Source organism: Anarrhichthys ocellatus, unplaced genomic scaffold (assembly GCF_004355925.1).
Source record: "Anarrhichthys ocellatus isolate YVR2014 unplaced genomic scaffold, GSC_Weel_1.0 scaffold39, whole genome shotgun sequence".
Lineage (NCBI taxonomy): Eukaryota > Metazoa > Chordata > Actinopteri > Perciformes > Anarhichadidae > Anarrhichthys > Anarrhichthys ocellatus.
The window spans coordinates 109,805-119,517 of record NW_022280069.1 but is presented as its reverse complement, the minus strand read 5'-3'; the positions used below and the strand labels follow the sequence as shown (position 1 = coordinate 119,517).

The window sequence follows — 9,713 nt, the reverse complement described above, 5'->3', positions numbered from 1 at the left end:
TTTCTCTCTCTCTCTCTCTCTCTCTCTCTCTCTCTCTCTCTCTCTCTCTTGTATGATTACAGGAACAACAGGGGACTCTGCTCCGCCAGAGCTTCCGAAGAGATGGCCCCCACCCTACAGTCTCCAGTCCCCCCGTTCCCGCCAGTTGCCGGACATCAACGGTCCCCCATCGATCGCCTAACCTCCTTTCTACAAACCCTCCTCGTTTCTTCTTCCTGACATCCCTTCATCCCTCTACCCTTCATCCCTCATCCCTCTACCCTTCATCCCTCATCCCTTCATCCCTCATCCCTCTACCTCGACCCCTCATCCCTCGACCCCTCATCCCTCATCCCTCGACCCCTCATCCCTCGACCCCTACCCCTCGTCCCTCATCCCTCTACCTCGACCCCTACCCTTCATCCCTCTACCTCGACCCCTACATCCCTTCATCCCTCTACCCTACATCCCTTCATCCCTCTACCCCTACCCTACACCCCCTCCATCCCTTCATCCCTCTACCTCGACCCCTACCCCACATCCCTTCCTCCCTACCCCCACATCCCATCATCCCTCTACCCTACTCCCCTTCACCCCTCTACCCCTACCCTATATCTTTTCATCCCTTGATCCCTTCCGTTTCTTGAATCTAACAATCTTTCCACTATGCAATAAACCTCTCGAAACTCATACTGTTATTGGCGTGGTCCTTGTTCGTGAAATGATGTTTTCATTGCTTCCAGAAAGCACCACATGTTGGCAAAGAGAACAGTCACTGATAATAAGGATTTCCAACACAAGAGTCAAAGGTTTGAAATGCAAGGTTGTACCAAAAGTCTATGTGAAATAATTTGATTAAGAAATATAATAAAGGATGCAAAATAAAAACAATAAATGATTGATACACAGAGATCATAAATGTGCAGGGCAAAGCAAAGCAGAGACGAGACATGTGAGAAACACAACAGCCCTGCAATAAATCCTCCCACCATGAAGGTTATATTATATAACATCCACTTTTATTAGTTGAAGCTGTTAGAAAGCTCAAGTTTATGTGGTATAGTTTTGTGATGCTGTTGACGGGTATGTCTGTCTCGTTGTCTCATAATCCGTCCATGACTGTAGGCTGTAGCTTTTTTTATACTCTTATTTCATATTAGAATATTTCAAGTTGTTTACTTGACAAAGCAATGCAGCTTTCATTAACATGTCTTTTTAATACAATCGTTTATACATATAGCTCATTTCAAATTCACATCCAACATTTGGTGAATTCCTGATGAATTTTAAACGGGTTACTCGCCTTAAAACTATGTTTGTCATTAAATGCCTCATGGAAAGTTTCATATTTACTCGCCTGTCCCGTTCACAGCCTGCCTGTTAGACATTTTAACTGCCAGGTTTTCAACCCACTCTTCCAGCCACCATTGCTCTCTGACTTAGTCATTAATCAACACATATACGACGGGCATGCACACACAGCCACACAGCCACACAACCACATGTAACATAACCACAGGTGCACTGACTCACTCTCTGACTCGGAGGGGAATCAGTCCAGTGTGTGTGTGTTTGTGTGCGCTGATCTCTCGTTTTGGCCATTTCATCATGCCAGCAGTGAGGATTACTGTGCTGATTGCTTGCCTGTCCTCGCTCTGACAAATGCATCCTTCCTGTGTGTGTGTGTGTGTGTGTGACCTTCCTGTACCTAATTCCACTAACGTCTGTTTTCCTTATTTGAAAATTTGTGGATTAATTTTAATCACAGCGACAAGACATACTATAAATATCCACTCGTGCTTCAGTGATTCTTGTACAAAAATGCAGCTTTAATGCATTGATAGGCGATGCATTTGGTGTGACCGTGGTTAAGTGGAGAGCAGGGCCATCCTTCAATCAGAGGATCGGTGGTTCAATCCCCGGCTCCAGCTCCGCTAGTCGCATGTCTATGTGTCCTTGAGCTCCCATATATGGTGTATGAATGTGATAGAATCTGAAATTGTAAGTCGCTTTGGATAAAAGCGTCTTCTAAATGAGTTTAATGTAATGTCAATTTTAACTAAAAGGTGATTTGAGTCTTGTCTCTTAATTTTAGGCACAGATTTTTCCCTTGATTGCTTGTTGTTTAAATTTATGCTTAAAGTTAAGCTAGTGCTATTTTACTGCATTACTGAAACTGTTGCTCAAAACCTAGAAAAAAGGGAACATTTACATTTCTGATGAAAGAGGAACGTGTGGGCAGGGAGTTTACTTTGCTTTCTGATGAAAGAGTGAACTGTTCCTGGGAAATCAAAACTCCCTAAAAAACCCAAATGACTAGTATCAACATGAGACTATTTAAGATCAGTAAACATAGTCTACAATTGAATATGCTTTTTGATAATCTATCACCTCTCTATGTAATATTATTCACAGTCATATACAGTTTACATTGTGAAACAGTAATAATTATAGGAGGCCACAGATGTCACACCAGGAATAAGACATTATTTGTTACTTCTTCCTTATTAAATGCATAAAGACATACAGTGTTTTGCTTTAATCACAGGAACCCTCCACTTTAAAATCATTTGTGAGGTTTTTTCAATCTTGTTTTGCTTCCTTTGATGCATTTTTTTCCCTCAAAAATTGAACTACCATGATTAAATGATTTATTTGTTATTATCATCACTCGCTGCGTCACAAGGTTCAGGGGCTGAAACAGTTTTGTTGACTTAGCTGACATTATTTAGACCTTGCAGTCCACATCATGTGGTATAGGTGGCTGATAAACATTTATAGTCCACATGATATTTTCCAACTTTACAGGTTCAAGACGACTGGAGAAACTACAGTGACAGGGGCAGCGTGAGCTCACAAAACACCTGATTTAAATCGCAAGCCGCCATGCAGAGTTTTACTTTAAACCACTTAATTCAATGTATACACTGCCACTCCTGATTAGAAGTTATAAAACTCCACTCTTCAGGCAGGTGCATCTCTTTTTTTTATATAATTTTTTATATAGTTTTCAGCCTGAAGATTTCTGAAATGCCAAGATTGTGAATGCTTTAATGGTGGAAAAATGATTCTCCTCCATCCTTCGCTGCTGTCAATAAATAGTTGGAAAGGCTTTGTTGGATCTTGTGTTTAAATGTGCGCTCCACAGCAGATGTTCTGTGAAGCACCATCAAGTGGCTGGCTGGTTCATTGTGGTTTTGGGGATTCTGTGGGCTGGTTGTATTTTTTAAATGGGACAAGTTGAACCATTATGATGCATTTGGGGTTTGGCGGGTTCTGCCCCTGAATTAAGATGTCGCCATGTAAATATTTGACAGAGCAGGAACAGTTTTGCCTGTAGTATGCTTATTTTATCATGCACAATATGTACAATATTTTCATTCAAAGTGCTCCCCTGTCAATGGACAGAAGCTGACTGTCCCTGGTTATGAAGATGCCTTGGCCCGGGAGCCTTGATCCCCATTGCTAAACCTTTCCGTTTCAGCCAGATGTTGACAAACTCTCAGCATGTGTACATCAGCAGGGCAGTTACGAGGCTTAGCAGGATGACGATGGGCACCAGGAGGAAAGCCATATACAGGAGCCACGGCTCTGGAAACACCACCACAGCTGGCTCTGAGAAACACAAAACCACTGACATGAAGCGTAATCCTCCAGAAATGAAGGATTAAAGAGTGCTGGGTTTATTGTAATCATTTCTCCAATTAAAACAAAGCCAACTATCTGCATAGATTCCACTCGGTCAACAAATGCCTTTTTGTGATGCGTGTGAAAGATTTTTCCTGAAGCTGTTTTGGACAGACTCACCCGAGGCAGTTGTCAGACATGTTAGGGAACCATTTCTTTCAGCATCTCCATCAACTTCAGCCACTAAGGAGAAAAGGTCAAACAAGTGTTGTTGACATAGTGCAGGACTTCGGGCCAATGACGCCTTGAAATTGTCAAGTGCAGCTTTAAAATGATATCCACTGTTGTTTTCACACTCAAGGTTATTACCAGGCGAATGGTAGTAGAAGATGCTTTTCGTTATCAGATCTCCGTTCTGGTGCAGCTGACACTCGTATCGTCCTTTACTCCTCAGAGGGACGGTCTTGGAGAGGGTGACGTAGGGCAGAGCTGCGCCCACAGCTCCTGGAGCACAGTCAGCAGGTTGGAGTTTGCATCCATTGTGAAAAATGGACAAAACAAATCCGGGATCCGGGGTCACGTTTACTTCACACCAGAGCAGAGAGTCATTGTGAGCGGTAAAGATCATGGTGTCTGAAAGAGACGCAGGCAGATACACAGGTGTGTACACGGCACGTTAAAACACACTCAGAAACACACTCATTTGTGTTGAAGGTTCTGTCTACTTTCATGAAATTCTTCTCTAACTTCTAAATGTTTTAGCCTATACACTGCACATTCATATACCATGAAGACGGGTGCTCGTATTCACATGTACAGAAGGAATCTGGATACTAAGTGTGTTGGATACTAATATTAGTTTTTGCTGGAATTAGCTTAAAGCTAAATTGTAGGGGTTTACATGTTCTGTAATAACATTTTTAACCTTATTTTCATGCAAGTTGTCAAAAAGCATATTTTTTATTTTAGTTTAGAACTAAAAATGTAATATATTAACTTTACCTATCAGTGATATTTAAATTTGAATTTTTTTTTATATTTTATTGCAGCAGTTGTAATGAATCAGTTGAATGTAATTTTACCAATAGCCAAATGTTCAGTTGTGGAACTAGACATAGTCGGACTCATTTTTTTTCTGTTTCTGATTAACTAGGAATTTAGAGAAACCAAGTTTCTTCAGCAGAAATGTAAGCCTATGTGCATTATTAACATCTTATTTGAAATATCATGGTTATCGTCAATACACCTATATTTGAATCTTAATAGGAATAGAAAAATCTAAAACCTTGTATTCACCATAAACCTTCAGTGAAGTTTCATTTCCTTTCCTCCTGAAACTTTTATCCCTCTCTGTGGTGATGGAGAGTTTGCACAGGTACTTCCCACTGTCGGCCCACTGGACATTCTTCAGGACTATGGACTTGTTTGAAGTGTTCCGACATTTGTCCATACGTTCAACACGCCCCTCATATTTCTCAGAGGGGGGCCACAGTCTGAGATTGTCAGTGTTGTTCTTTGTTAAGTACATCCAATACAGAACCGGCAGGGTCACCATCCTCTCATCGTGGGAGAGACTGAGAAGGCACGGCATCATGATGTCATGACCCAGAGCAGTGGTGAGCACAGGAGGCTGGTAGACTGTGACCAGAGAGCGAGTACCTGAAAAACAGAAAGAAAAAACAATGAATGAGCAGTTTCCTGTTAAAAGTAACCTTCACAGTATATCTTTCACCAAAGTTCTGAACCTCCATCTCTTTTGTTCTTTTCTATTGTGTTATGATGAAGGTGAGTTTAGCTACGGGCAGCGACAGACTGGATACAAGCAAAGACCACAATGTTTGTACATGCGAGTTTAAGTTTTCAGTTTAACAGAAAGGTCCAGGAATGAGTCCTAAACCCGGCAATGAGTCAGCATTTATGCACCTACAGTTTGCTCATCTCGAAGTTAATGGGTAAGATGCCTGAATTAAGGTCTTTGGTTAGCACGAGTTTAAGAGATTGCAACGCCTTGTTCTACGATTTAAAATCTGCCAGTAAATCCTTGTGAAATTTGAGGCTTTTACGTGTCTTAAATTAGACACATCTTTGCAGTTAGTGGACGCACGGAAATAAAAATCCAAATGTAGACAAAGAGATGCACAGCTCAGCAGCAAGAAACTACATGCTACCAAACTTTCTCTCTTTTAGACTCAATACATTATTTGATCCTAAAGAAGAAGTGAAATTAGACTTCTTCCGCTTAAATTGAATAATTGGAGATTTTCCTAGGAGCTTTAAAGTGCCTACAATATATTGTTCTTGTATTAGGCTGATAGGAGGATATGTGTCTTCTGTGTATGTTGGTTTCTGCTTTCAGTTGTTGAGGTTGCCACTTCCTTTTTGGTCAAAGGCAGCCAAACATTTACCAACATGTCAAGTAAATGTTGTCACATGACAAGTTGTTTTCACTTTTTTATTCATGTTGGCCCAGAGTTGCTGCATGATCTTGGAAGGTTTTACCAACATGGTATGAAGCTTTTAAAAGGAAGACAAAACTTTTGGATAAAAGAATGAAACAAAGAGATTGAAGAATGTGTTTACACATTCATTAGTGATAACAATTATTTTGGGCATCCTGATAGCTGAATGTTAAATAACCGCAACTGCCTCAAATCAATTCAGGCTTTGTACCTTTGTTACATATCCCCTTCTCTCTTCCTCCTCTACCTCTACACTCTTATCCAATAAGAGCAAAAAACACCCCCCAAAATATTTTTTTCAATTATGGTTGAGATATTAATTATGGAGATTTTAAAGAGATATTTTAGTGTGCTACCCACAAGCCTTGTTGACTTAGGCCACAAGACCAAATATGCTCCATTTTCTTTTTACATATCCAAAGATGGAGAAGAATCTAGCATGCAAAAATATTTGATACGGTTTAAAACTGATTATTATCAAACTAAGATTGCCTTTATCACAGTGTTTAGAAGTTATAACAATTGAAACACAAGAACTGGTGCTTGTGAGAGAGGAAAAAAGCAAATTGCCAAATATAAAAACAGAATTTACAGAAGGTTTGAAATGTGATTTATTTCAAAAGCAATTTGTAAAGACGTGTCTCGGTCCACCAATATAAAGTTAAGTTTTGAGGGTTCTCTCTCCCTGGAATTATCATGGGAACTAAATGCAGAACTAAAAACAAGTTTTTGCCTCTGCCTTCTCCATCTAACCTCATGCATGTTGTTTTTTTTGTTACATATCAGAAAAATACAGTAGAGCGTGAACATCCACACACCTGTGTCAATACCACAGCAAAGAAACCACTAAAGAAAGGATGAAAATGCCTGAATGAAACCTGAACCCTTACAGGAAACAACGTCAACCGTCTGTCCTTAAAACTGGATTTAAGAAATATATTACAATTGGCTGCAAGTAAGCCTGCAAAGCATTTATGATAAAACACAGTGTTGAATTGAGTAATGATTAAAAAGCCTATGTTCACGATCACAAACACACATTTGTCATCTATAAATCAAAATTATGTCAATCAAAAAACTGTACCTGCGACCATAAAGTAGAAAAACATCCACTGTGTCCATCCCCATTTCGTCAGAACGCGGCTGTGATGCATCTCAGACAAAATTATCTTCAGCATGCGTCTCTAAACGGACGACTTTGCCTCTTTTGAGTGCAGACAGATGAAGCACATGAAGGCGTATGTTACACCACTCCCTCAGAGGCTGGAAGATGTTAATCTTCTGACACCTTTAAAATGTGTCACACAGTCCAAAACTAGTATTTTTTTAATTCTGCAAAGAATTTAAATGGATAAAAAAGGCAGTATATAAAAAAAGTACCATATTATTTAATTCTTTATTATAAATTATAGATCAAAAATGAAAGCACACTAACAGGATGTGGTTCTTTGATTTAAAGTCAGGTTGTGTTTTTTTCACATGTATTTTGTTGCATGGAATACACAGTTGACAAAACTATCACCATTCAAGGTCCTGGTACCTGCTTGTTCTAGAGCTTTCGACTATATCTCATTGTCTTCATCTTCATTGAAATCTGCTCAATTGTCATGAAACTTTCCTTAACTCTGAGTACTTTAAGGGCTTCTCGTTCATGTTGTCCTAAAAGTTGAGCTTGACTGTTCAATCTTGATCTTGGAAACAGCAGTCAGCAAAAAAGAAATGTCCACTCAAGATCCACTTACTTGCTTTCTCTGGAGCGCAAGCAAATAAGTACAGATTGTTGCGTTGACAAGACCTACTCAGATAGCTGGATATTGATGACAATGGGGCTGATCTATTCAAATCATATCTATATCTATATACTTTAATTATTATAAAATGGAATTAGTTATGTGTCAAGAATGACACTCAACAAGAGTAAGAAATTACTTGCTGACTTTTATTGTTGTCTAGCACAGCTCACTTTATCTTGCTTCTCAACAGACAGACGTGTAGGCTTATATGCTCATGACAGACAATGGTGTACGTTTTCCATGCGTCCTCCCACACAAGAGGAAAGATATAGTTCTAGTGCAATCATCTATTTTTTTAATATGCACCATATTTCTTTTCAGTTGAGCCTTGAAAGGAAACCGCAGTGGTGCATGAAATATGCCATAGAAATTTGACGTGTGAAGACCACCAGCTCTGCAACAGGATATTACAGCTTTCTGCACACCCACTTGCGCAGTCATTTAAATTCAGGACTGTGTTACACCTGCATGTAGTGAATTTGTGTAAAAGAAAAACGGTTTAAAAGATAATTTTATATTGTTTAAAAGGTGGGAACATGTGTCTCATCTGGGTTAATGCCAGTTTAGTCTGACAGAATGTGCTGTGAATATTTATCGCCAAGTACTTTTCCACATAACAAGGAATAAACATGGCAAGAGAACAGAAAAAATATGAAGTTAAAATCTTCAAGTCAGGAAACAATAATCTAATAATAATTAAGATGATAAAAAATAAGTACAAGTTAAAGTACAAGTACAATGAGAGAGCTGTACATTACAAAAGTAATTTGAATCCAAAATAATTATGAAGTGTATGTTTTTTGCGACGTTAAAAGTATTTTAAATGTTTAAACCATCACTTAAGCACACTATTTTATTTGTTGTTGCATGTCATCATTATGTAGAAAACAAGTAATTGCCTGTGACACAGAGATGAACTCCATTACCCATAAAACCCCTCTGCCAACGTGTTGCGTCATTACGTCAGACGGTAGGCATATTTCAACATGGAGGACATCGTAGCTGTGGAAAAGAGCCCGGTATGAGTTAGAGAGATTGTTTCCTGGTTTTTCTCTTAGAAATTGACAGAGTTTCTTTGGTTGGCCTTTGTGAATTTAAGTGTGTGAGTATTGCTTTCCTCGGGTGTTTGTCGCAGTATTTCACTATTCATTAGCTTGTTATGGCAGCCGAAATGTAAACCTGCCAATTCATTCTCTATTCGGTTTAACGTTAGTTGCTCTGTCACGCAAGTTAGCTGCTAGCGTTAGCCTGATTTTTGTTGAGCTTGAGCACATTGATTGGCTTACGATGACGATGGTTTTATAAAGCTATACATAACAAATATTGATGTGAGATTGCTGTTATTATTATTGGGCTTTATATATATATTTTTTTGCTTTTACAAGCAGTTTAAGTAAGCTAGCCGGTAACGAGCTAACGGGAACGTTAGCTAAGCTACTGTTTGTCTTTGCTAGGTGCAAGGGAATAACCGAGCATACAGTTGTTGTCTATCTGCAAGTTTCTGTAAGATTCAGTAGTCTGTGACATTACCATGAATATATATTTTGTTGTTTGTTTGAGTGAAATAGAGTACAAGCTCTTCGTTGACGTGTGATGTTAAATATAATAGTTTAACATTTTATGTCATACATGCATTCACCCTTCACAGGACGAGATGCCTGCAATACTGACCTCCAGACCTCAGACCGGTCTTTCTTTCCTGGCACCAGAACCAGAAGATCTTGAGGACCTCTACAGCAGATACAAGGTCTGATACCTGTTAATACATTTGTGTTGTGTGAGTGTGTATATATGTGTGTGTGTGTGTGTGTGTGTGTGTGTATATATATATGTATGTATGTATGTATGTATGTAT

General features: G+C 39.2%; 2 protein-coding genes across 3 annotated transcripts in view; one reads left to right on the top strand and one right to left on the bottom strand.

Moving 5' to 3' along the window:
* Nucleotides 1-1,279: 1,279 nt before the first annotated feature.
* Nucleotides 1,280-7,248, bottom strand: LOC116394439 (uncharacterized). The gene is made up of 5 exons (XM_031867522.1): nt 7,150-7,248; nt 4,903-5,265; nt 3,976-4,239; nt 3,787-3,849; nt 1,280-3,594 (listed from the first exon to the last, which is right to left on the bottom strand). Exons 1-5 carry the CDS (start codon nt 7,241-7,243, stop codon nt 3,482-3,484), a joined length of 897 nt encoding a protein of 298 aa, XP_031723382.1. The 5' UTR covers nt 7,244-7,248; the 3' UTR covers nt 1,280-3,481.
* Nucleotides 7,249-8,804: 1,556 nt separating this feature from the next.
* Nucleotides 8,805-9,713, top strand: part of psmc4 (proteasome 26S subunit, ATPase 4) — a 10,255-nt gene continuing 9,346 nt past the window's right edge. Inside the window, exons 1-2 of one of the 2 annotated variants that reach the window (XM_031867570.1) lie at nt 8,805-8,877; nt 9,507-9,605. In XM_031867570.1, coding sequence (XP_031723430.1) covers nt 8,845-8,877; nt 9,507-9,605 — 132 coding nt within the window. In that variant the 5' untranslated portion in view covers nt 8,805-8,844. Of the gene's footprint in view, nt 8,961-9,506; nt 9,606-9,713 lie in introns of both variants that reach the window. The other variant, XM_031867571.1, reaches the window with a different exon arrangement.

Bases quoted from the DNA above. Each gene is read 5' to 3' on its own strand.
- LOC116394439 (XM_031867522.1), bottom strand. From the start codon at position 7,243: ATGCTGAAGATAATTTTGTCTGAGATGCATCACAGCCGCGTTCTGACG. The intron at 4,240-4,902 runs GTGAATACAAGG...CGTCTCTTTCAG, and splicing joins AACTTCACTGAAGGTTTATG to ACACCATGATCTTTACCGCT. The intron at 3,850-3,975 runs GTAATAACCTTG...TTTTCTCCTTAG, and splicing joins CTTCTACTACCATTCGCCTG to TGGCTGAAGTTGATGGAGAT.